Genomic DNA, 23,740 nt, shown 5'->3' on the forward strand with positions numbered 1-23,740 from the left:
GGACGACAATCCAGCTTGTTGCACCAGGTCCTCATGACCCCTGTTTGGGACTGGGAGTTGGGGGAGGGCGGCAGGATGACTGGGTGCACGTTGCCCTCCTCTGTGGAGGGAGGGAAGCCCAGCTCTGGGCTGGCTGATGGGGACTGAGAGGCCGATGGCCCCATGCAAGGCTGTGGCAGACACCCCACCTGGGAGGGGACCCAAAATAGCACAGGCTCAAGGGGGTGGGGAACGGCTCCCGCTGTGGTGTGAGTGGGTCCTGCTGCCCTCTGGTGGCCAGGGCACGTCCATTCTGGCGGTTCCATGGGGGTTGCAATACTGAGTCAGCACGAAAGCAGGTGGGGGGGGGACCCAGGAGGCCTGGTGCTCCCCGCAGGGCTGCAGGCAGGAGAGGGCAGGCCCCAGTCGGCCCCCTTGGTGGTGTCTCCAGGGGGCAGAGCAACCCTGATGGGCTGGGCCTTCTGTCCCCTCCCTCCATCCAGGAACCCAGGGCCAGGGGGAGACACAGGTGGGTCGGGCTGTCTGGAAGCCTATGGAAGCCACTGCACTGTGCCTGGTCATGAGGGCGAGTGTGCCCCTCGTGGAGTCGTGCTGCTTCGTGTGTGCCCTGTGTGTGTGTGTGTGTGTGTGTGTGTGTGTGTGTGTACCTCCAGGGCTTGGGGGGGGTCTGGGGGTGAGGGGCCCAACTTCCCATCTGCCCAGACCCTCCTGTGGAGACCATGGCGGGGAACCAGGGGACGAGGGGGCCAGGGAGGTGCCCGGGGACTGCCGGGCAGCGGGGATCTGACTCCAGGACATGTCCCACGGGTCCCCCTGGCCGCCCCTTCTCCCGGGCTAGTGCTGGTGATGCCCCTCCCGAAGCGAGCCCAGTAGCCATAGCTCTCCTTCCCAGAGTTTCCCCGACAGCCGCCTGCCCGCCCAGCCGCACCTTCTCCATGTCTAGAACCTTGTCCTGCATCTCCCGCAGGGCCCCCAGCGTTTCCGTCTCCCGCAGCCGCGACTGCTCCAGCTCGGTCTCCAGGTGGGCCACGAAGTCCTCTGTGAGGCGCGGGTTATCCTGGGGGCAGGCAGAGGGCTGCGTCGGCCCGAGGCTGTGGCAGGAAGGTGGGCAGCCTTCCTGGGCTGGGAGGGGGGCTCAGGCTGGGGGTGGAGAGGAGAGCAAGGAGGAACCCTGGGTCCCCCTCCTGTGCCTTCTGCCCTCCTGGAGGACAGCTGGATGCCATGGGGGCCCTGATGCTCTGTGCCCGGGGCTCCTGGCACTGGTGTGGCCGGCCCAACCTGGCCTCCTTCCTGGGAACACCACCCAGAGGGACCTTCTGAAGGGGACCTTCCACAGCCTCAGGATGCCCCGGGGGATGCCAATGACTGGTTCCCACGATCGCTGGGGTGGGGGTGCAGGATGGGTTCTCTGAGGCGCCCTTCCTGCTGTGCGGTCAGTGGCCTAACCACACAGTGGGAGCGGGGGTGGGGCTCAGGGCATCCTGCCCTTCCTTCTCTGTGCCCCTCCTCTCTACCGCCTCCATTTCCAAACAGGAAGGATAGGGAAAGAGTTGGCTGGACTCACTTTCTTGCAGTGCCCAGAAGGCTTCTCAGAGGTCCCCAGTGGGGGGCCCAGGGGTGATGGGTGCCACCTGGACCCAACAGCGGAGACCTGGCTTGTGGGTGAGGGAAGCTCCTGTGGCCACAGCCAGGTCGCCATCTTGTTGCCCCCGTGGCCTGGCAGGGCGGTTCTCTGCGAGCTGGCCCCAGCCACCCCCCCCCCCCCCGCCCTGCTCTTTACTGCCTTCCTGCCCAGCTGCCCAGGCCTGCTCGCTGCCCGTGACCACTGTGGGCCTCTGAGGTCCGTGGGTGTCAGATGGGTGCTGAGCCTGGGCCCTGCCAGGCTGTGCCTCCTCCAGGAGCCTCTCGTGGAGAAGGAGACAGCACTCAGGGCCAGCCAGCTTCTGCATGGCTTCCCTCTGCCTGCGTGGCCTCCTTGCCTCCATCTCTGCATCCCTTAAAGGCTGGAGCTCAGGGGTAGCAGGTGGATGTCTGTCTGACTGGCCAGAAAGGGGGCATTGTGCCATGGGTGGCATGAGCCCAGCCTCGGTTTCCCCATCAGCTATGCTGCCTCAGATGGAGGTGGGGCTACCGAGCTCGCAGGTGGGGGCAGGAGGTGGATGCAGGCGAGAAATGATGAAGCTTTGCCTCCCTGGCCCCAGGAGCAAAGAATCAACTCGAATCCCTGAGCCAAGGCCTGAGCCCAGGTCTCCAGGCCTGGCTCGGTGGGGGAGGGTTTTCCTCAGCGAATCACCCTTCCTTTTCCCACTCGTTGTTTCTTAAGCACCCTGTGCTGTCTCCACATCGGGGACCCCCACCTCCCTGCCCGGCCCTGCTGGGTTCAGCACCGGATCACAGGGGGTGGGGGAACCTAGAGCATCTTTCCCTGCCCCTCCAGGGCATGTGCTCAGGCCTGCGCGCGAGCTTGGGGGCCTCAGCGGCTGGCCGGTCCTCACGTGAGGAAGGCAGCCTGCTGGGTATGGCTGAACAAAAGGCCTAAAGTTCCCTCCCAGAGAAGCGGCCTCTTCCCGTGGTGCTCCAGCCTGGGGGCCCTCCCACTGCTGATCAGGAGGTCACGACCCCACAACAGACGTGGGGTGCCCCCTCACCCCCGCCCTGCCAGCTCAGAGCCGTGGGCACAGACCAGACCCTCTTCTGACGGCAACGTCCAGAGCACTGGAGGAGGCAGGCCCCTCCCCTGTCCCTCTGCCTAGCTCCTACCCTGCATGGCTGGCCCCCGGGGAAGCGCAACAGTCCTTCAGGCCCTGGGGAGACGCCAGGGCTCCCCCAAAGAATCACAGCCCCATCAGCCGAGGGAGGGGCCCTGCAGGGACAGCCTGGTTCCCGGGCCCTCGTGCCGGGGCTGGGGGCCAGGGAGGCCCACTGCTTGGTCTCAATGCAGCAGGCCTGACACCCCACGGGGCGGTGGGAAATGGACACAGGATCCCCCCCCATCCCTAGCGTGGGGCTGGGGGAATCTGCGGTCGGTCTGGGTTTCTCCTCCCCTGCCCCCCGCCCCCCAGGAAGTCGCGGGAGGGCTGATCCCGAGTCAGTTGCGCATGATCCGCGCCGGTGGCGGGCGAGGGGCGTGGCCCAGCCCGGAGGCCCCGCCCACCTGGCCCGGTACCTGCTGCTCCTGCAGCTGGCGGATGGTGCTCTGCGCCTTCTGCAGGTCCTCGGCCGCCGAGCTGCACTGCTGCCGCACCACCGCCAGCTCCCGCTTGATGACGTAGTTCTCCTCGGCCTCCTGCGCCCGTGTCACCTGCCCCTGAGCACAGCGAGGACACGGTGCCGTGACCCTCTGCTCACAGCCCAGGCCCCGCCTCGAGCCCACCGCAGGGGAGGTCCAGAGGGGGCGGAGGCGGGGCGGAAGGGAGAGGATGAGGCCTCCCGCACTCAGAGCCTGGGATGGGGCGCCCCACGGGGCCCTGGGACGTGGGTGGGGGGCAGGCAGGTACAGGACACCGGAGGAGCCTGAAAGAACAGACCCACCGGGGTCCAGGCTCTGTGGGGCTTAAACGGAGAATGGGGCCCCTAGGCTGGGGCTGCAGACAGCTCCTTTCCCTCCCTGCTTCGGTCTCCCTCTGTCCCAGGTGAGGAGAAATGAGTTCTTAGCCAGGGCTCTGCTGGTGAGGGTGGGGGTCTGGGGGCAGCCGAGGCCCCAGAGGCTCAGGGCTGGCTCTTCCGGGCGGGGTTGGGAGATGGAATATGCCTCTCCCGGGGCCTTCTCCAGTCCTGAACCCTGGGGCGCCCACCTGCCAGGGGCTAGGACCCCAAACCAGCCTCACCCCCTCATCCCACCCAATTTGGGCCCCCCATTCCAGGCTCGGAGCCACCAGGTGGCAGGCAGAAGCTTCCAGATAGAGCCATTCAAGATAAGGCAGCAGCAGAAGCAGGTGAGTGAGAGAAGATGGCAGGCCTTGCAGGTAGGAGCAGAGAGGAGCTGAGGGGCCAGAAGGGGTGTTGTGTGTGTGTGTGTGTGTGTGTGTATTTGTGTGTGTGCTGGGGAGGCTCTGCGCAGTGCACACACCAGGGCCTAATGCTGATACACCCTCAGGGTTCCTGAGCCCTCCTGGGTCCCCACCTGTGTCCCCTGGAGGGAGGAAGCTTTCTGTACGTGTGTGTACACACATTCACAGACACACTCACAGATGCACCCACATGCGCACCCCCCTCTCTCCCCTGAGAAGCGGTCCCCAGCCGCCCCCATGCACGGCACCCGGCCTGCCCCCCTCGCCCCCGGGATGGCCGCGGTCAGGGAAGAGGTGGCTCCTGGCTGTCGTGTGCGGGACAGGAAGGAGGTGGGAGAGGGAGACGAAAAGCTACAGTACCTGGATTAACCTATCAGCCAGAGCAGCGCTCTCCTACCCGGCCGAGAGGTCCGAGCGACAGGGGGAGGAGGCAGAGCGGAAGGCGCGGGGACAGGAGAGGGGGAGAGACAGACAAGAACCACTTGTCACTAACGCAGTGGACTATCTCTAGAAGCAGGGGAGACAGGAGTGAGACCGGAGAACCAGAGAACCAGCAGGAGAGGACCCGGAGGAAGACCAAAGCCAGAGCCAGCTCCGTCCCGGAGAGGGGTCTGTGTGCGAGTGGGGAGGCGGGGTGCCCACGGCTGCACCCTCTGGGGCGGTGGACCCTCCAGGGCCGGCCAGGCTGGGGCCTCCCGAGTGAGGGAGGAGGAGCCATCCCGGGAAGGCGAGGGACGGGGGTGGCAGCGCTGGGCGGGAGGGTGTGTTTTGACTTGGAGGCGGAACAAGAATTAAGGTTTTGGGGCAAGGACAATAAAATCCTGTGGACGATCTGCTCCCTGTGCAGTGGAGGGGCAAGTGAGAAGGAGGGAGGAGCAGGAGGTGGGGCCCCCACCTTTAAGCCATCTTTAAAAACAGGTGGGGGGCCAGGGTCAAGGCTGTGGCAGCCCACTGAGGCGCCCGGACAAGGCCACCCCCTCCTCCTCTACTCTGTCTCCTGTCTTTTGAGGGTGAGGCTTCCAAATTACAGGGTGGAGTGCCTTGTGGCCTGATTCTGGGGCATCTCAGTCACAGAGGCCATTCTGCCTCCTTCCCCCCACCCAGGCAGCCCGGAAGGGCACACAAATGGATTGTGGCGTTTGTGGTTCATTAGGTTGTAACTCAACACCCAGCCCCAAGCCAAGTTTCCCCAAGGCCCCCATTTATACGGCAGCTCAAATCTCAGTGGGGCTCATGGGGGCCCGTGGAATTTACGCCACGCTCCTCTGAGCCCGCTGATCCAGGGCAGGGCCAGGGCAGGGGGCTGGCTGGCCCTCTGGCTGCTGGGTCCTGCTGGGGCCTGGAGGGTTTGGTGGATGGGCTGGTGGCCACGCCCCTCACCTTCTCCAGGGTCTCAATCCGCTGTTTCAGGAGCCGGTTCTCGGTTCGAAGCCTCTGTCGGGGGAGAGGGGAGAGCGTGTCAGAGCCTGCCCCTAACTCCTGTATACACAGAGATCTGTCCCCTTAGGGGCCGGGCCACCTCCAGGCAGGACAGAGCTAGCGTTTTCCATTCTGGGTCAGTAATTCCAGAAATCAGGGCCAATTCCCATTCAGAATGGCCCATTAGTTTTTTTTTTTAAACAAACCTTGGTTCAGTGATAATGATGTGCGAGCTTTCATAGACAGGCACTGTGTGTGTGTGGGGCGGGCAGACGGTCAACCCATCCCCTCCGTGGGACTCTGTTTCTGCCCCACACTTGGGCCTTTCAGGGGCCAGTGTGACACCTACCACAGGGCAAAGGCCTCTGCCTTTGGGGGAAGCTGCTCTCAGATGGTCCCTGCCCCTCACTGCTTTGCCCCGAGCCCCGGGGTTACATTCTCAGGGGACAAACTCCCCTCAGAGTTTGGGTGTGTGTGGGGGGTCTTGTGGGACACAGGGGGTTCCTTCGACTCAACGACTATGTTTTTGTGACCCACCGCCAGCCAGCTTGTACCCAGCAGTTGTCATTTCCCCTGGCCGGATTCTGGAGATGGTCTTTCTGGCTTTCGCCTTCCGTCCTGCACTGATGGATTTTGGTTAGATATTTGTGGTTTCAGGTTCCCCCACAGCCTTCTGGGAAGCAGATGCCTTGTATCTAGTCCCTACCTACGTACCCTTCAGAAGTAGCTACATAAAGAGTTCCCATCAGCAGATGAGTGAGGGTCCTGCCTCCCTGTGGATCACAGAGAACATTGCCTGGTTTCTTCCGGGGAGAGAGGTGATGGAAACACCCAGAACACTCCCAGGAAGCGACTGTGATCAGAGAGAATCGCAGACTTGATTGATGGTCACTGAGTCATGTCGTGGGTGGGGAAACTGAGTCGGAGCCGGGCAGGGTCTTGCCGGAGCCTCCCAGCACAGGCCTCTGTTCCTCATCGTGATCTAGAACCAGAGTCCTGACCTCTCACCCCTGGGTTGCTCTGTCTGCTTTCTGGCCTGAACCCACTGTTGCACAAGCACAGCCATCCTTGGAGGAGCTGACGTCTCCAACCCACAACTTACCTCTCTTGCCTACTCCAGACGGAAAATGAGACAGAAAGAGTGAACAAGAACTACGAGCGGCTATGCACTAATCAGGCTTTTGTGTGTGTGTGTGTGTGTGAGGAAGATTGGCCCTGAGCTAACATCTGCCAATCCTCCTCTTTTTTTTTGCTGAGGAAGGTTGGCCCTGGGCTAACATCCATGCTCATCTTCCTCCACTTTATATGGGACGCCGCCACAGCATGGCTCGACAAGTGGTGCATCGGTGCGCGCCCGGGATCCGAACCTGTGAACCTGGGGTCACCGAAGCGGAGCGTGCATACTTAACCGCTGTGCCACTGGGCTGGCCCCAGGCTTTTTTTTTTTTTTTTTAATTTTCTATATTTTTGATGCTTTGACATCCTGGAGAGATGGCCCCTGAGGTTCTAGCTAATTCCTAGAGAGAGGGGACAACCTGCCTGTGAGCGCACCTGTCACGTGCAAACTGGCCAGTCTAGAGCCCACACCCCTCGCCACCTCCTGTATCAAATTCTCACACCATGCCAGTCTTCTTCTGGCCTAAGTTGTCCCAGGACAACTAGGGACCACCCCTATAGCCCAGAGCCCCTGAAATTACTCAAAAAAAACGTGTTCACATTTGCCTACGCTGCCTGGCCACTTCCTTCCCATGTAAACCACAATGAGTCTCCTGCCCTGCTTTCCTCTCGCTCCCTCTGCCTCCTGACCGGGCCTGGTGCTTCCCCGTGTGGCCCTGCATGGTGGGCGTGCCCCCTCCTCTTGGGAACTCTGAGTAATAAACTCTCCTTTTTTTTTTTTTTTTTTGGTGAGGAGGACTAGCCCTGAGCTAACATCTGATGCCAATCCCCCCCCCCCTTTTGTATTCTTGAGGAAGAGTGGCCCTGGGCTAACATCCGTGCCCATCTTCCTCTACTTTATATGGGACGCCGCCACAGCATGGCTTATCAAGCGGTGTGTCAGTGCGCGCCTGGGATCCGAACTGGCGAACCCCGGGCTGCCGCAGTGGAGCGCGCGCACTTAACCGCTTGTGCCACCGGGCTGGCTCCCGACAACTGCCTTTAAAAGGAGAGCCGTGCTGCGGCGGCGTCCCATATAAAGTAGAGGAAGATGGGCACAGATGTTAGCCCAGGGCCAGTCTTCCTCAGCAAAAAGAGGAGGATTGGCAGATGTTAGCTCAGGGCTGATCTTCCTCACACACACACAAAAAATAATAATAAAGGCCGTTGTCTCTGTGTCTGTCACCTTACCAGACCTGATTAAAACAAATCCCAGGTACATTTTAAAATAGGCTAAAGGTGAAAGACCAAAGGGCAGGGCCAAGGGAGAAGGCATCTGCCTGAATCATGTAAGGCCTGTGGGGCACTCAGGCTCCTCTTGTGGGAAATTTCTAGGCTGGGCGTATGGTCCGAGGTTCTGCTGTGTCCCTGTCTACTGCTGGGCCCTTGTGGTCACCAGATGGGAGCTGGCCCTTGTCTGTGCATGAGCAAGACACACATACACGTTTGGACTGGTGCATCAGTCAAGCTGCCGTTCCTGAGAAAGGGAGATGCTGAAACATTCAGGACACAAAACTATTTCTGGAAAACCTACAAACGCGGCCAGGACAGTGATGCCCTTTTGCCCCCTCAGGTATGGGCGGCCGGTGACCTGGATTCTAATCTGGGTCTCTGCCTTTCTAGAGGAGGTGGGGATAATGATGATGGTGGTGGTAATAATAATAATAATGATAATTTGAACAGCAGAACAAGAGTCATCCCCATTTTGCAGAAGAGGTCACTGAGGCTCAGAGAGGTGAATTCACCTTCCCAGATCACTCAGCTGGGTCATGGGAGAGCTGGGATTTGAACCCTGGTCTGTAGGACTCCAGTCCCAGCCATTGTGGGACTCTGCCCCTGTAGAGGACAGAGCCAGGCTGTGTTCGGGTTTGTGTTCATGTCTGTCTTCCCACCCCCACTGGACTGGGGAGCCCTCAGTGTCTGCTGTGACTCTGGCACACAGTAGGTGCTCAATAAATGCTTGTTGACTGAATAACTAAAACCGTGTGTGGAGGGATGAAAGCAGAGGGAAGGAAAGGGAGGCAAGTCTGGGTTCAGGAGCTCTGCCTACTCAGGAAACCCCTGTGATTTTGTGGTTTATATTAAGAAATTTTTGTTCTGCCCCTCCCCAGTGCTGGCATGGAGCCCCTAAAACCCTAGGAATTCCCTCAGTTGTAAGAGCGATAAAGGTGTCTTTTGTTATATTAATGAAATGACCTTTAGAAAGCCCCTGGGTCACCTAAGGAGGGACGTTGGTGGCCAGGGGACCCACCCCTGTGATTAGAGGGTTGGAACTTTCAGCCCCATTCCTGGACCTTCCGGGAGGGGAAAGGGCTGGAGGCCGAACCAATCGCCAATGGCCAGTGATTTCATCAATCACGCCTGTGTAATGAAACCTCCACAAAAACCCAAAAGGGTGGGTTCGGAGAGCTTCCAGGTTGGTGGGCACGTGGAGGTGCGGGAGGGTGGCGATCACGGGGAGAGTGTGGACGCTCCAGGTCCTTCCCCAGACCTCGCCCTCTGTGTCTCTCCCATCTGGCTGCTCCTGAGTTACATCCTTTTATAATAAACTGATGATCCAGTAAGTGAACTGTTTCTCTGAGCTCTGAGCCGCTCTAGCAAAATAATCGAACCCAAGGAGGGGAACGGTGGGAACCTCTGAACTATAGCTGGTGGGTCAGAAGCACAGGTGACATCCTAGACTTGGGACTGGCATCTGAAGTGTGGGGTCTAGTCTTGTGGGACCAAGCCCTTAACCTGTGGGATCTGACGCTCTCTCCAGGTAGCCGGAGTCAGAATTGAGTTGAACTGTAGGACGCCCAGCTGGTGTCGGAGTATTGCTTAGTGGTGTGGAGAGGAACCCCACATATTGGAGTCGGTGACAGAATCGTACACCCCAAACCTAGTGGGTCGGCGGGCCAGGCACCAGGGAACCCAGGGGCCATGGGTGGGCACTGCGCCCAGGCCTCCAGGCCCTGGGATCTGGCCCCTCCCTGCCTGCCTCAGCTCTCCTCCTTCGCCCTGACCTCGGGGCTCCCACTCTCAAGGGCGGCCTTCCTGGTATTCCTCCAGCCCCTCAGGCCTTTTGCACTCGACTCCCTGAGCCTGCAGCAATCTTCCCGGTCAGCTCCGCCCCCTCCCCTGCACATTTTATCCAGAGAGCTTTCTCGAGTCCATACTCTATCCCAATGGGTTCACTGTCTCCCCACTACAGTGGGAGCCCCCCAAGGGCAGGGACCTGTCCGCCTTGTTCCCATGGTGGGGCCGGCTGGGCGGTGAGTACAGGGGCAGGTGGGCGGAGGGAGGACCCGTCAGAGCCTCAGGACAGGCCAGTGTGCCGCGTGTGCCGGGCAGGGCCTCCTCCTTGGGGCCGCCTGCCTTGCGAGTGGCGACGGGCTCTCCCAAGGGCATCCCGTCCCCGTCCCACCTCCCGGGGAGCTCACTTTGATCTCGATCTGTTCCTCCATCTCTTTGCTCTTCATGGCTGCGTACTCCTTCTCCAGCCTGCAGAGGGGGGGCCAGCGGTCACCGCCCCACCCTCAGGGACCCCCTCTCCGCCAGCACCCCGGCCGCCCGGCACTGACCTCTTCATCTTCTTGGGGTTGTACTTGACCTGGTACGCCTTGAGGATCAGCTTGTCTGGGCAGCTGTCGAACTGATGGGGGATCACCCGCTGGAAGTACTGTGGGGACACGGGCGGTCACCGACACACGCGCCCTGACTCCTGGGGGGCCGCCAGAGCCCCCCCTGCGCCCTGCTTCCCTGGAGGAGGGCCTGGGCGCTCCAGGGGGGAGGGCGGGAGCCGCTCTGCCTGGGGCGTCGCCATGTCCCCAGCGCAGGGCCCGGCCTGCTGTGTGTGTGGAATGAGCCAGCAGAGCGAGGAGCAGGAATCAGGGAGAAGGAGCCGCCTGCATCCAGGACTTCAGTTTGCAGGGGAAAAGCAGGCTGTGGGAGCTACTGAGGGCAAAGGCTGGGTGGGGTGGGGCCCGAGCACAGGGGACCTTCGTGGAGGAAGGGGGAGGCGTGCCGCTGCCCTGGGGCAGTGAGAAGAGCCTGAGGAGGTGGAGGAATCCGTGGCTGGGAGCAACCCAGATGGAAGACCCCTCAGGGGTCTGCCTGCTCGCCCGGGGCCCCCCCGGGGCTCCACGAAGGGTTAAGTGCAAGCCCCCAGTGGACACAGCTTGCTGCGGTTCGGGGCCAGGCTGGCTCCCGCTCCCAGCCCAGCTGGCCCCCTCTGGCAGCTGCGGACAATGGACGCCTGTGTTTGTGGACACAACCGTGGCCTTTGTGCATTCTTCCCTGAAGCACCAGCTGGAGGACGCTGGGAGGGGGCAGGGACCTGCATGATGGGGACATGGCGGCGAGAAGCAGGCCGGCCTCTCCTCCAGCAGGGGGGGCAGCCGGGGCGGGGTGGTAGGGGAGAGGCCGCCCCAGACCCCTCACTCCCTCCTGTGCCCTCGCCTGGCCTGGTGGCTGGGGCCGAAACCACACCCAAGGCCTCGTGGTTTGGCTAGTGTCACTGTTTGCAGGGAGAGGAGTTCAGCCACTTTAGGCTTAGGGGAGCCCGGAGCTGGAGGCAGGAGAGAGGGGATGGGACCTCCCAGGGCTCGGCCGCCCTCTCTTGCTGCTGCCAGGCTGCTGGCCCTGGCCTGTGTCCAGCAGAGGCTGGGGGCTCCCCGGGGCCCGCTCTGGTCCTCCAGGGAGGCCTCAGGGGACAGCGGGGATGGGGAAGGATCAGGGTGCTCGGGGACTCCAGGCCACCGCATCTCTCGGGAGGGCTCCCCGGCCCAGGTGCCCCTGGTGGGGGGGCGGTCCCTCCGCCTGGGCCCACCTGGGACATGGCCTCCATGTCCAGCTGCATCAGCTCCGTCTGGTTCACCTGCAGCAGGGCCACGCCCACCCGGAACACGATCTCCAGGCCCTGCAAAGGCGGCGGTGGCAGTGCGTCTCCAGGGAGCCCCCTGACCCCTCCCCGAGCCCCGGCCCGTACCCGGCCTGGTTGGGATTCATTTCCAGTGTGGGGCGTCTGGGAGAGGAAGGGGTGCACGGGGTCCTCACCTCATACATGAAGATGTCGAAGACGCGCGTGGCGACAGGCAGTGGGAAGGTGGTCAAGAAGAGCGTGAGGAACCAGGATGAGGCGTACATGGAAGTGTGGAAGCTCTGGGAGCGGAAGTGGGCGTTCAGGTCCGGGAGCTGCTCCTGCGGGCAGGGGAGGAGGCCCGCACGTGAGGAGGGCGCAGGGCACAGCTGTCCGCTTTGGCCCACAGGCTCCCTCCACCTGCAAGTGCCGGGCCTCGGTGCCCCCGCCTCCAGGGAGCCTTCCCTGATCTGCCCTGGGCAACCTCGGCTCCCTTTCTCTGTGCACCCTCGGCACTGTGTTTGGGTGAAGTTGAAGCACCCTCTGAGTAGCACGAGGTGGGGACACAGGCAGGGGTGACAGGAGTGGCAGGAGGGTGTGGGGTGTGCCCTCTGGGCAGGTGCTGGGACAGCTTTCTCACGGGACCCTCACAACCACCCCAAGGGGGAGCTTCTGAGGCTCAGGTGGGGGGTTATATAACCCCTCAAGGTCACCCACAAAGTGAGAGGTGGGGCTCAGTGGGAGCCCATCACCGCTCACTCCATATTCTGCACCTTGCCAGCTGCGTGTCCACCCACAGCCCTCGCACGATGCACTGTGACCGGCAGTGCTCAGTGGATGCTGGTCTGATTGGCCTAAACTTTGGACTGCCGAAAAGTGACAGAAACTGGGGAAACTGAGGCTGGAGAAGGCGTTAGGACCCCCTTGATGTCCTTCACTGAGAGATGCTCTCGGGCTGGGCCCCCTGCCTTCCCCAGCCTCCTCCCAGATGGGGGCTCTCTGGTGCCATCTGCCTATTTCGCTGTAGGAGGTCTCCACTCTCCAGCCTGGGGTGGGGTCGCTGCTTCTCTGTGAGCCTGGGCCACTTGCTTGCCGGCACCCCCAGGTCCCCCTCAGCGACAGCACCCCGTCCTCCAGGCCTCAGGATTGAGGTTTTCACATCCAGGTGTGTCTCAGGGCTGGTCCTCGGAGGGTCAAGGCTCCCACCTCCTGTCTCCCTGCCCGCTGCTGCGCACAGTCACCCAGTCCCACCTGCGCCCAGCTTTCGGAGCAAGCTTGTGTGAGTGTGTGTGTGCGCCTGCATGTGCGTGCTCTGTCTGCCAGCCAGGAGCGGGCCCTGCGGGGGCTGCTATTTATAAACAGAGAAGTCTGCGGCTCTCCGGCTCTCCGGTAATAGCAGAGGCAGGCAGACAACACTTTCCCTCCTTCCGCCACACACACCCCGCAGCAGACAGGGAGGGGGCCGTGGGTGTGTCTGCTGAGAGCCAGCCCGATCCCCCCTCCCCTGTAGTAGCTTTGGAATCCCCATGCTCTCAGGATCCCCCACCATAAGTGGCTGGCCTCTGACCCATCCCTGGAAACATCCCTTGGGGCCGTGCCCCGGGGCCCCATGGGGACAGGACCCCTTTCTGAGCCGGGCCGTCTGGACATGATTTCTCAGCCCTGGAATTTTCAGTCACAGAGACCCGTGGGGAGGCCTAGGTAAGCGCCCGAGGGTGTGGGCCGGCAGACAGGAGTGGAGGGCGCCGGCCACGCTCACCTGCAGCATGTACTCGAACTGGTAGATGCAGAGCCCCAGCTCGGCCATGCTGGGCTTGAAGAGCTCCCGCAGGCGGTACTCCTGCATGAGCCGCACAAACACGCAGAAGGCCTCCTCCTCGGGCATCTGGGGGGACGGGGGACTGTGAGGGTGGCAGGGTGGGAGGGGGCACTTGCTGTTCTTCCTATGGCCCCAGTGTGTGCGCCTTGCCTGTTCCTGCTCTGTCTGTGTTGACCGCACAGGACTGCGCCGAGCTGCTGGACCCTCACCATAAACCCCGGGTAAATATCGTCACCCATCCTTCACTGATGGGAAACCTCGTGAGACTGAAGTCACCCGCTGAAGGCTGCCTGGCAGGAAACCGTGGAGCTGGGACTCGAACCCCAGGTCTGGCCACCTCCAGAGCCTACGGTGGAGACACCCTCTGTGCCCCTCCCAGCCATCTCCTTTCTCCCCCTCCTAAGCCTGCTGGATTCTCGGGAGGGAACCCCAGCCCCATCAACAGCACACGGGCTGACCTAAGCCCCTTGCCTGTGTGCCCCGTCCAATCCTGGGAGGCGACCGAGCAGGACGGCCTGCACCTCCAGCCCCTGGATGGTACCGCGGACAGGACAGGTGGCCAGCCCCTCTGTGCCCACACTGAGGGCTTAGCCTGGGGACTGTCAGAGGTCACAAGTGGATGGAGAGGGAGGCTCTGACCCTAGGAGGACACTGGATGGAAGGAATACTCTGCTATTGTCCACCTCCTGGGGATGGGCTGCCCCTGCTGCGAGCTGGCCCCAGGCCACCCACCTGCATGAGGAGCAGGCCCACGATGAAGGCGCTGCCCTGGCAGTAGCCCACCTCCCGGTCCACCAGGGAGTACGCCTGCAAGGGAAGGCACGCGTGTCAGGCCAGGGGCCCGCGGGCTGACGTGGGACGTGCCTCTTTGTGGGCCTCACCTTCATGACGTTGAAGAGGACCTCCTGGCCCAGGCTGTCTTGGCCCTTGAAGAACTCGTGCTCTGGGTAGGTGCGGGCAATGTCCCTGCGGATCAGCTTCTCGCACGGCGAGGACATCTTGAGCAGCTCTGAGTACTGGTTCTTGACTGGCATGTCCGTGGCACTGCACAGGAGCTGCCACACGATGGCCCGGAAGTGGTGCGGGATGCCCTTGCGGATCAGCTCCTGGCGACGGGGTGGGGCGGGGAGCGGGAGGCTGGGCTGGACCCCGGCCCAGTGCAGCCCCCCACGGCCACCCAGTCCAGCCCCTGACATGGGGCATGCCCACGTCTCGCCCATGGCCCAGAGCTCGACAGAGTCCACACTGCTTAATGTGCTGCCCCTAATCCATCGTGGAACACAGCCGGGCAGGAAACACATGTGTACATGAAACGCCAGCGCGACAGCCACTTGCCCAGCCAGCCCCATCCTGCGCTTCCCAAGGCGCCCGAAAGTGCCTGCACATCCCCACTTCTGCCCCTTTGCCCATGCCAGGACCCCCGGCAGACCCTGGTGCTGCTGCCCACTGGTCAAATGACCAGGCCATCTGTCCACTGTCTGCCCCTGCCTGTCCCCCTCCCCCCCCCCCGCCCCCCCCCCCCCCGCCACCTTGAGCAGTTTCTCTTTCCTGCGCCGCCACTCGTCCCACTCGTTGGCGATCCGGCCCCACAGGATCCACGTGTCCTCCTCCAGGTGGCTCAGGTTGGAGGAGGCCGAGGAGCTGGACACCAGCGAGGAGCCGCTGTTGCGCCGGGAGCCGTTCATGGAGCGCATGGACTTGGAGTCGGCCTCCAGGAGCCTGGGCAGGGACGGCAGGTGGAGGCGGGCCGGGCTGTGGGCCCCTCCCGCCCCGGTCCCTGGACTCCAGTGCCCCTCCTCCTGGGGGTCCCAGAGGCCACCGGGGCTTAGGTCCAAGTTGTTCTTGCTGTGTGCCACTTGCTGAGTGACCTTGGCCTCTGTGAGCCATGATCCGTGTCCCTGGGCCCCTGGAGAGGCTGCCATTTGTGTGTCCCATCCTGTGCCCAGCACTGGCCTGAGAACCACGTGGATGAGCTCATTTCGTGTTGTGCCACCCTGCGGGGCAGGCTGTGTTAAAATCGACCCTTTACAGATGAGGCACAGAGAGGGTGAGCTGCCAGCTGGGGGCGCCCAGCTAGGGAGGGGCTAAATTAACCATGTGTTTCTGATGCTTCGACAGCTGGGGCCTCGCTGACCCTGGAGGGACCACCCCTCCAGGCCAGCGGATTCCTAGAAGTAGCGAAGGACTCGCAAACCAGCGAATCCAGAGCCCACACTCCAACCCCCTCCTTTATGGGAGGGGCTCTCACACTCGGGGCCACTCTCCCCTGCCCCGATCATCCCCCGGGGCCAGGTGCCAGACAACTAGGGCCAGCCCCTATGCCCCAGAGCCTGCTGGAATTGTTCAAACTAGCCAAACCCAAGCCTGCTTCCCCTGCCTTGCCCTTTCCTTCCCAGGGAAACCAGAATAAAGGCTTCTGTCCATGGTTTCCCTCCCTCTGCCCCCTGACCCACCCTGGTGCTTCCCCGTGTGGCCCTGCATGGTGTGCTGTGCCTCTTCCTCTTGGGATCTGTGAGTAACAACCTGTCTTTTCAATGGTAGTCATCTCCTGATCTGTTTGCCTCGCCATACCTGAATAATCATAAACCTACACTTTAAAACAGGAGGAGGGCTGGGGAGGAAGGTGAGAAGGCCTGACTCTAGGGTCAGAGGTTTAGTTTCTTCCCTCCACAAAGGCTGGATAGGCGATGGCCAGATCCCCAGATTCACTCAGCCTCTTGAAACCTTGGTCTCCTCGTCTGAGTGGGGGACCGTCTGTCCACCCAGGGTGGGGAGGATGATGGGAGACGTCCCTCATCCAGCCTCTGGTGGGAGCTGTGACTTTGCCAGGTCTGAGTGTGAGGGGTACCCAGGAACTTCTGTTTAGGGCCCAGCTGCACCCCTGAGGCCCCTCGCCATCTCCTGGGCCCCAGCTCACCGGTTCTGCTCTTCGAGTTTGGCCAGCAGCTCCAGCTCATCGGGGCTGAGGTTCTCGGAGTCCGAGGTCGGGGAGCAGGTGGGGGCCGACAGGGCCTCCTGGGACGAGGAGTCAGGACTCAGAGTGGGGCTTGCCATGGTGGGCAGGCTCATCAGCTGCGAGTGGGGCTGGGTCACAGATCTGTCTGGGGGCCGGAGACACGTGTGGTCAGCACTGGGTGGGGTATCCACCCCGTCCTGTCACCCTGGGGACATTTCCTCACACCGGGCTTCCATCTCCGGTCTGCCACTCGCTGCACCCCTCGTCCCCACGCACCCCAGCCCAGCTGATGGCTGCACCGCCTCCTACTTCAGATGCTGGCTACCGGGATCCCTGCCTGTGTAGTCCAGATGTTCGGACAGAGACAGGAGGACCACGGCCAGGGCCAAGCTGTCCTGCTGTCCCCGGGCATGAAGGCCAAGTCTCAACTCGACACTCCTGAGTCTTCAGCAGGGCCTGGGGCCGAGGCTCCTGTCACTTGGGGCTCCTGCTGGGACCTTGGGGGCACCCTGCTTTGGCGGCCCTTCCTGACAGCCTCGGTCCCTGTCCCTGGCTGTGGCCTGCCCTAGGAGCCCTGCCTCCGCATCTGACCTTCCCCGTCTCATCAACCGGAGTGGGCTGCTGGCACAGCCAGAAGCAATTATTCTCTCCTGTTAATTGTCTGGTGCTGCCAATGGCCGGAAGAGTCAACTCTCCTTGGGCTGGGAAGCCAGGGGCGCGTCAAGTGCTGGGAATCTGTGCCCTGGTGGACGCAGGGCGGGAGCCGCAGCGATCCTGATTCTGGCCTGCCGTGTGCTGAGCAGGTGCCGGGCCCAGCTCTTCTGTTCTTCCTGGGGATGGTCTGGCCCTACCCTCCAGGGGGCTTTGAGGACACTGGCGTCTCACCTCGTGCCAGTCTCATGAGAGGCAACTCAGCACCACGTGAAAGTGAAGGCTCCAGACTCAAATGGACCTTGACCAGCTGTGTGACCTTGGGCCAGTCACTGGACTTCTCTGAGCCTCCATAGGCTGAAGATCCTACAGGACCTATCTCAGAGGGTGGCTGTGAGAACTGAGCATGCTACCACCCCTAACGCATGAGGACAGTGCCCGGCACTTAGTGATGGCTCCACAAACGTCGGCCATGGTTGTCTCTGTTGGGCCAAGGCCCAGGTCTGGCTGGGAGCCTGGGCTCCGGGGTCCTGCTATGCCCGATGTGGGGGTTGGCTTCACCTGGTGGGAGGTTCTCGGGGTCGGGAATGGCTAGGGGAGGGGAGGCCCCTAAGGGCTGGGGGTGGTGTTCCTCCTGCTCTGTTCCTGGTCAGCCCAGGCTAGCGCCAGGGGTCTAAGAAGATAGGGATCCCTGGGGCCACACAGACAGGAAGAAAATCCTGACACCCCCTGCCACTTTGGGCGGTTCCTCCCTGCCCCCCACTCCCCTGCACGTTCTGTACCAGGAGTCCACCAAGTGCCCTTGGGCCCCACCTGACCTGGCTCTGACAGCTCAGCCCACAGAGGGGCCCTCACCTGGTCTCTGGAGAGGGGGCATCTGGTCCCCTAGGCAGCAGGGGGACAGTGACAGGATGCCAGCAGACCATTTCACACCTGTCTGGTGCCCTCAGGTCACTGGGCATCTCGCAGCCCCAGCTCAGCCCCCAGCCCATACCTGAGGGCCCCCAGGTCGGCTGGACTTGACCGTGGCCAGGCCCTTGATTGCAGCCCTCCTTCCCCCGTGCTGCCCTGTCATGGGGAGGGGCACCATTCTCTTTCACTCCATGGGGGCCCAGAACTCTGACTCTCCAGGGCCACTGGCTCTGCCTCTGGCCCACAGGGCTCCCCTAGTCTGTTGGGCACTGAAGCCTCTGGCTTTTGGGGAGTGGTACAAACTCTAGGTGGCAGCCCCCAGCAGAACCGGAAGACCTTTCTCTCCCATTGCCCAGCTGCCTAGGGACCCCCGCCTCCCAAGACCAAGCCACCGTGTACCGCCAAGTCAGGAGTTAATCATTCCTGAGAGAGTGACAGTGGGGGCCACTCCCAGGCCTCCTGCAGAGGCAAAGTCTGCGGCCACCAGGGCAGAGATGGGCTGTGGACGAGAAGTGCTGATCTGGGAGGATCTCTCTGGGCAGGGAGGGGCTGGGAAGGCAGCATGGATTTCCTAACTTCAGAGTTAAGAGATGGGGAGGAGGTGGTGGATGTGAGGATGGGGCCTCATAAGCACAGCTGGATTTGGGGAGCAGTGGGGGCCTCAGAGGAAGGGACCACATGTGGCCGTGACGGTGGCCTGGGAGCACTCTCTCCTTGCTGAGCCCAGGGGGCCCAAGCCCATGAGCACGTTGGGCACCCCCGCCTCAAAGAGCCCAAGGGAATGGCTCAGCTCTGGGTTTCTGATTTAAAACAAAACAAGCCAGAGGCCATCCACTCGTGGAGTTTGCTCAGCTATTTATCACATATTAATGTGTATTTCATACAGGAAAGAAAATTGATTCAATACACAGGGCTGAAATTTGCAGTCTGAGAGGCAGAACCTTCTGGTCCCCTAGGAACTTTCTCTTGACTCATCCTCAGACTCTCCAAACACTGCCTGGCCCTGGAAGCCATCCTCCTGATGCACACGTGCAGGCACGCGCGCACACACACACAGATGCACACACAGACACACACTCATTCACATTCACACACACAATCTTACACCCATACACACACTCACACACAATCTCACACCCATGCACACTCTGGCATGTGCACACGCACACACACTTCCTGCACTGACGAGATCTCGCCACCCTTGGAACCGAGTAGACTTGGGGCGGACACTGGCTTGCTGCCATCCTAGCTCTGTGAGTGGCCTTGTCTCCCTCTCCAAAGCGCCATGACTCTTACGGGCTCAACCATTCCTTCCCTGGCGCTTACCATCTGAGGGCCAGGCGCTGTCCTAGGCATGGGCACATGGAGTGGAACGAGGGCACTCAGCCACCCTGCCCTTGCTGGACAGGCACAGAGACACAGAGACAAGGCAGGTCCCCTTGAGTGCTAAGAGGCCACCAGCCTCTGAGATCCACGCACAGGCCCTCTAGATCTGGGGTCCCAGCCTCTCAATGTCCCCAACTTCAATGCCCTTTGCTCCTGCCCCACCTCAGCCACACGAAAGGGGTCCTGGCCCCTGCAGGGTGGGCAATGGGCCGGCTGGCACCACTATCCTCTGTGTCCCCACAGGGAGGCCCACAGCTCAGGAAGGTGAGCCAAGCCAGGGGGCTGGTAAGAGACTGTGCCAGTGAGCTAGGGGCGGGGGGTGTGGGGGCAGACAGGTCCAGATGCCTGGCGTCTCTCTCTCGGGGGCCTACAGACACAGACATGCTTCCTCCTTCTTGAAGCCTCTCCCATCCAGTTTCCAAGAGACCAGACTCCTGGCTCTCCTCCTGCCTCTCTGCCCAGGGCTTCTCAATGTCCCGCACGGTGCCTCTTCCCCCACAGGCCCTGCCTGGGCCCTTGTCCCCCCACATCCTTGGTGATCGCACTCTCAGAGCTTAAATGACCAAATACATGTCGGTGATTACGACACCTTCATCCCCAGCTTTTCCTTTCTCTGGAGTACCGGCCAAGACTGCTAACTGGCTTCCGAACATCTCCATCAGACACCCCCACCCCCAGGGAGGAATCACCCTGAACCTCATACAACGTAAGAGTCGAGAGATTTTTGAGGAATTGAACCCACCTGCCTGCCCAACGATATCAACTGGATGTTTACCAGGTGCCAGGCAACATGCTGACGGCTGAAGGCTGGTGGGCAAAGACAGACACAGCCTCTGTCCGCCTGGAGCATATCAGGGGTAGAGACCAAGAAATGGTCATCCAAACTTTCTATTACAGATTGAGAAAAATGCTTGGAATAAAAGGGAGGGTGGAAAACAATCAGGGAGTTTCTCAAAAACTTAGACATGGAGTTATCGTATGACCCAGCAATTCCGCTCCTAGGTACCTACCCAAGAGAATGGAAGACATATGTCCATGCGAACAGTTGTACACAACTCTTCACAGCAGCGTTATTCACAAGGGCCAAAAAGTGGACACAACCCAGATGCCCTTTGACAGATGAATGGATAAATACAATGTGGTCCATCCGTACAGTGGAATATTATTCAGCCATAAAAATGAAGGAAGCTCTGATAACATGCTACAACATGGATGAACCTTGAAGACATTAAGCAAAGTGAAAGAATCCAGACACAGAAGACCACAAGTGATCTGATTCCATGTATATGAAATGTCCAGAATATGGAAATCTACAGGGACAGAAAGTCAATTAGTGGTAGCCAGGGGCTGGGGCCTGAGGGATGGGAGGAATGGGGAAAAACTGCTTATGGGATTTCTTTTGGGGGTAATGAAATGTGCTGGAATTAAACAATGATGATGGTTCTACAACTTTGTGAATATACTAAAACCCATTGAAGTGTTCACTTCCCCCCCCCCCCCAAAGCCCCAGTAGATAGTTGTATGTCATAGTTGCACATCCTTCTAGTTGCTGTATGTGGGACGCCGCCTCAGCATGGCCAGAGAAGTGGTGCGTCGGTGCGCGCTCGGGATCCAAACCTGGGCCGCCAGTAGCGGAGCGCGCACTTAGCCGCTAAGCCACGGGGCCGGCCCCGAACTGTTCACTTTAAAAGGGTGAATTTTATGTTATGTGAATGATGCCTCAGTTAAAAAGACGATAAGGGGCGCTGGCCCAGTGGCATAGTGGTTAAGTTCGTGCGCTCTGCTTCGGCGGCCTGGGGTTCACCGGTTCGGATCCTGGCGCCGACCTACTCACCACTCGTCAAGCTGTGCCAAGGCGGCGTCCCACATAAAGCAACTAGAAGGATGTACAACTATGACGTACAACTATCTACTGGGGCTTTGGGGAGAAAAAAGGAAAAAAGGAGGAAGATTGGCAACAGATGTTAGCTCAGGGCCAATCTTCCTCAAAAGAACAAAATAGATAAAAAAAAAAAGATGATAAGGGCTGGGCTGGGCTGGCAGAATAACCATGGTGCAGAAGCAGCGGGGAGGGGTGTGACTCCAGAAGAGACTGGAGAGTTCTGGAGGGGCCAGACCCCCGCAGGGCCTGCGGGCTAAGGCAGGGCTTGCATTTTAGGAAGATCCTCCTGGTTCCTGGTGCAGAGATGCTTCTCAAACTCAACCCTCTGCTGAGTAAAGCCGGCCCCTCCTCCTGCTGCAGGCGGGCCTACCTGGGTCCATGGCGCCACCCTCCACCCACCCACTCAGTGGGCCTGCTGCTCCCCTCCTGGTGCTTGCCCAAAACCCTTTAGCGGCTCCCTACTGCGAGATGCAGCCCAATTGTCTTTGCATGGTGCGCACAGCCCTGCCAGCCTCGCCTCCTCCCGCATCCCTGGCCCTCCACACTCAGCCCTCTGGGAGCACCTGCCTCTCCCTGCCTGTGTCTTTGCACGTGCTGTTCCCTCTGACTGGAAAGGCATTGTCCAAGACCTGGTTTGAGTCTTTTTTTCTGCAAAGTCGTTCCTCTCGACCCCTCACCTCCAGTGTCCTGGCTCACTTCTCTCTCGTCTCTCCCTGAAAATATCTACCCCCTGCACCCCAGCCCAAGACACGTTCTATGGCAATTATTTCTACACACGCCAGCCTGCCCTACTGGGTCATGAATGTTCTGAGGGCAAGGGCCTGTCTTCTTAATTTTCTACTCCAAGCCCCCAACGCAGCATGTGGCACTTAGTAGGTCCTCAATAAACATCTGCTGGATGAACGAAGACAAAAATTTCTGTGCTGCTCAGCTAGAGAATCAAGGTCACCATCCAGTGATAAGTCCCATTGAGAGTGTGTGCCCTTGATATGATGAGACGAGAAGGGCATTTCACCTCTGTGTCTTTCTCCCCCAAACATGTCACCCCAGTCTGACTGTGAGAAAACCAAGTGACAAATCCAGATGAGGTGACATTTTAGAAAATTCCTGCCCAGTCCTCCTCAAAATTGCCAAGGTCATCAAAAACAAGAGAAGCCTAAGACACTGTCCCAGCCCAGAGGAGCCTAAGGGGACGTGATGATGAAACGTCACATGGGATCCGGATGGGATCCTGGGACAGAAAAAGGCTATTAGGGAAAAACTAAGGAAATATGAATAAAGTGTAGAATATAGTTAATAATAATGTATCAATATTGGTCCATTAATTATAACAAACATAGCATCCTAACCTAAGATGTTACCACGCGGGGAAAGTGGGTGTGGGGTCTGTGGGAATTCTCGGTACTAGCTTCTCGATTTTTCTGTCAATCTAAAACTGTTCTAAAAATCAAAGTCTATTTTGAATTTTGAAAATTTAAAAAAGATTCTGTACCAGTGTGGACAGAAAAGCAAAGGACGGCTCTAACACACGAGAGGTGCCATACGAGCAGAGGGTCACTTGTGGGGTCCCTCAACTAGGCTGTGGGGGCAGAAGGATTTGAACTTGGATTTCTGACCCTAGAGCCTTTGCCCTAATCGATCCGCTGTGCTATCACTCTCTCTGCATTCGTTGACTTTAGAAATAGCATACGTAAAACGCAGCATGTCGTAGGCACTCAGTAAATTGCAGTCATTATTTGTCAACGGGGGGAGCGAGCGAGAGTGTAAGCGCCATCTTTCCGAGCCCGGCATTTTCAGAGGCAGGAATCAAGACCTCAAATTTCCTTTTATTTTGGCTCCCTAACGCCCCTCCTGCCTGATCCTCCGCCTCTAATGGTTATGGGGACACAGCATCATTTCTGAGTCTGAAGCCGTGAACGATGCCCCGTGGCCCCCCTTGCCCACCCTGGCTCCAGCTCCCGGGGAGACGGCCTGTGCTGGTGTTGGGGGTCCTTCTCCTTGGTGAGCGGTGGGCAACCGACGGGCGAGCTGACCCTCGGATAACCAGGACGGCAGCTGGGATCCAGAGGTCACTGGCTGCTCTCCTCTTGTCCCCTGTTCTAGCCACTCTGGACGTCCCCACACCCATGTGCCTTCTTCCAGGGCTGTGTGGGTGCATAACTGATCCCAGATCGCTTGGCCTCCCGTGAAGACTTCTGTGCCAGTAACCTGGCTTCAAATCCCTCCTCTACCACTTTCCATCTCTGTGATCTTGGGTACCATGTACTTTGCCTCAGTTTCTTCGTCTGAGAACAGGGCTAATGATAGCACCCACCTCACAGGTTTTGTTGGGAGGATGGGAGGAATACCTGAGCTAAACTTGTCAAATGCTTAGTACAGGAGCTGTCCCATAATATTTATGTCCTGCTGGATGGAAAGTTCCATGAGCGCAGGGGCTGCCTAGCCCACTCTTGGATCCCCAGTGTTTAGCACACCACCAGGCACCCAATATTTGTGGAAGGAATAAACAAACCTCCCCTCAGCAGGACCACCCATTATGGGGTGACCCTCTTTAAAGATTAACCACAGCAAAACTATAATCATCATTATTGGTAATGATAGCAGCAGCAGCAGCAAATAGCTTCAGGCTAAAATCTGAGGAGTGGACCACTATAAACTGTGGAATCCCTTCTGATCAAAAACAAAAAAGCTTACTACCCTGTATCGTCAC

The 23,740-nt window shown here is 59.9% G+C and overlaps 1 protein-coding gene across 4 annotated transcripts in view; it reads right to left on the bottom strand.

Moving 5' to 3' along the window:
* Nucleotides 1-23,740, bottom strand: part of EVI5L (ecotropic viral integration site 5 like) — a 31,075-nt gene that overhangs the window by 3,001 nt on the left and 4,334 nt on the right. Inside the window, exons 2-13 of one of the 4 annotated variants that reach the window (XM_058537951.1) lie at nt 16,161-16,344; nt 14,773-14,962; nt 14,125-14,349; nt 13,976-14,050; nt 13,184-13,309; nt 11,622-11,765; nt 11,395-11,484; nt 10,148-10,245; nt 10,007-10,067; nt 5,391-5,444; nt 3,155-3,307; nt 929-1,057 (exon numbers count right to left, since the gene is read on the bottom strand). In XM_058537951.1, coding sequence (XP_058393934.1) covers nt 929-1,057; nt 3,155-3,307; nt 5,391-5,444; nt 10,007-10,067; nt 10,148-10,245; nt 11,395-11,484; nt 11,622-11,765; nt 13,184-13,309; nt 13,976-14,050; nt 14,125-14,349; nt 14,773-14,962; nt 16,161-16,312 — 1,497 coding nt within the window. In that variant the 5' untranslated portion in view covers nt 16,313-16,344. Of the gene's footprint in view, nt 1-928; nt 1,058-3,154; nt 3,308-5,390; nt 5,445-10,006; nt 10,068-10,147; nt 10,246-11,394; nt 11,485-11,621; nt 11,766-13,183; nt 13,310-13,975; nt 14,051-14,124; nt 14,350-14,772; nt 14,963-16,160; nt 17,517-23,740 lie in introns of those variants that run through there. The other 3 variants (XM_058537952.1, XM_058537949.1, XM_058537950.1) reach the window with 3 other exon arrangements.

The sequence above is a fragment of the Diceros bicornis genome, unplaced genomic scaffold, assembly GCF_020826845.1.
Source record: "Diceros bicornis minor isolate mBicDic1 unplaced genomic scaffold, mDicBic1.mat.cur scaffold_73_ctg1, whole genome shotgun sequence".
Classification (NCBI taxonomy): Eukaryota; Metazoa; Chordata; class Mammalia; order Perissodactyla; family Rhinocerotidae; genus Diceros; species Diceros bicornis.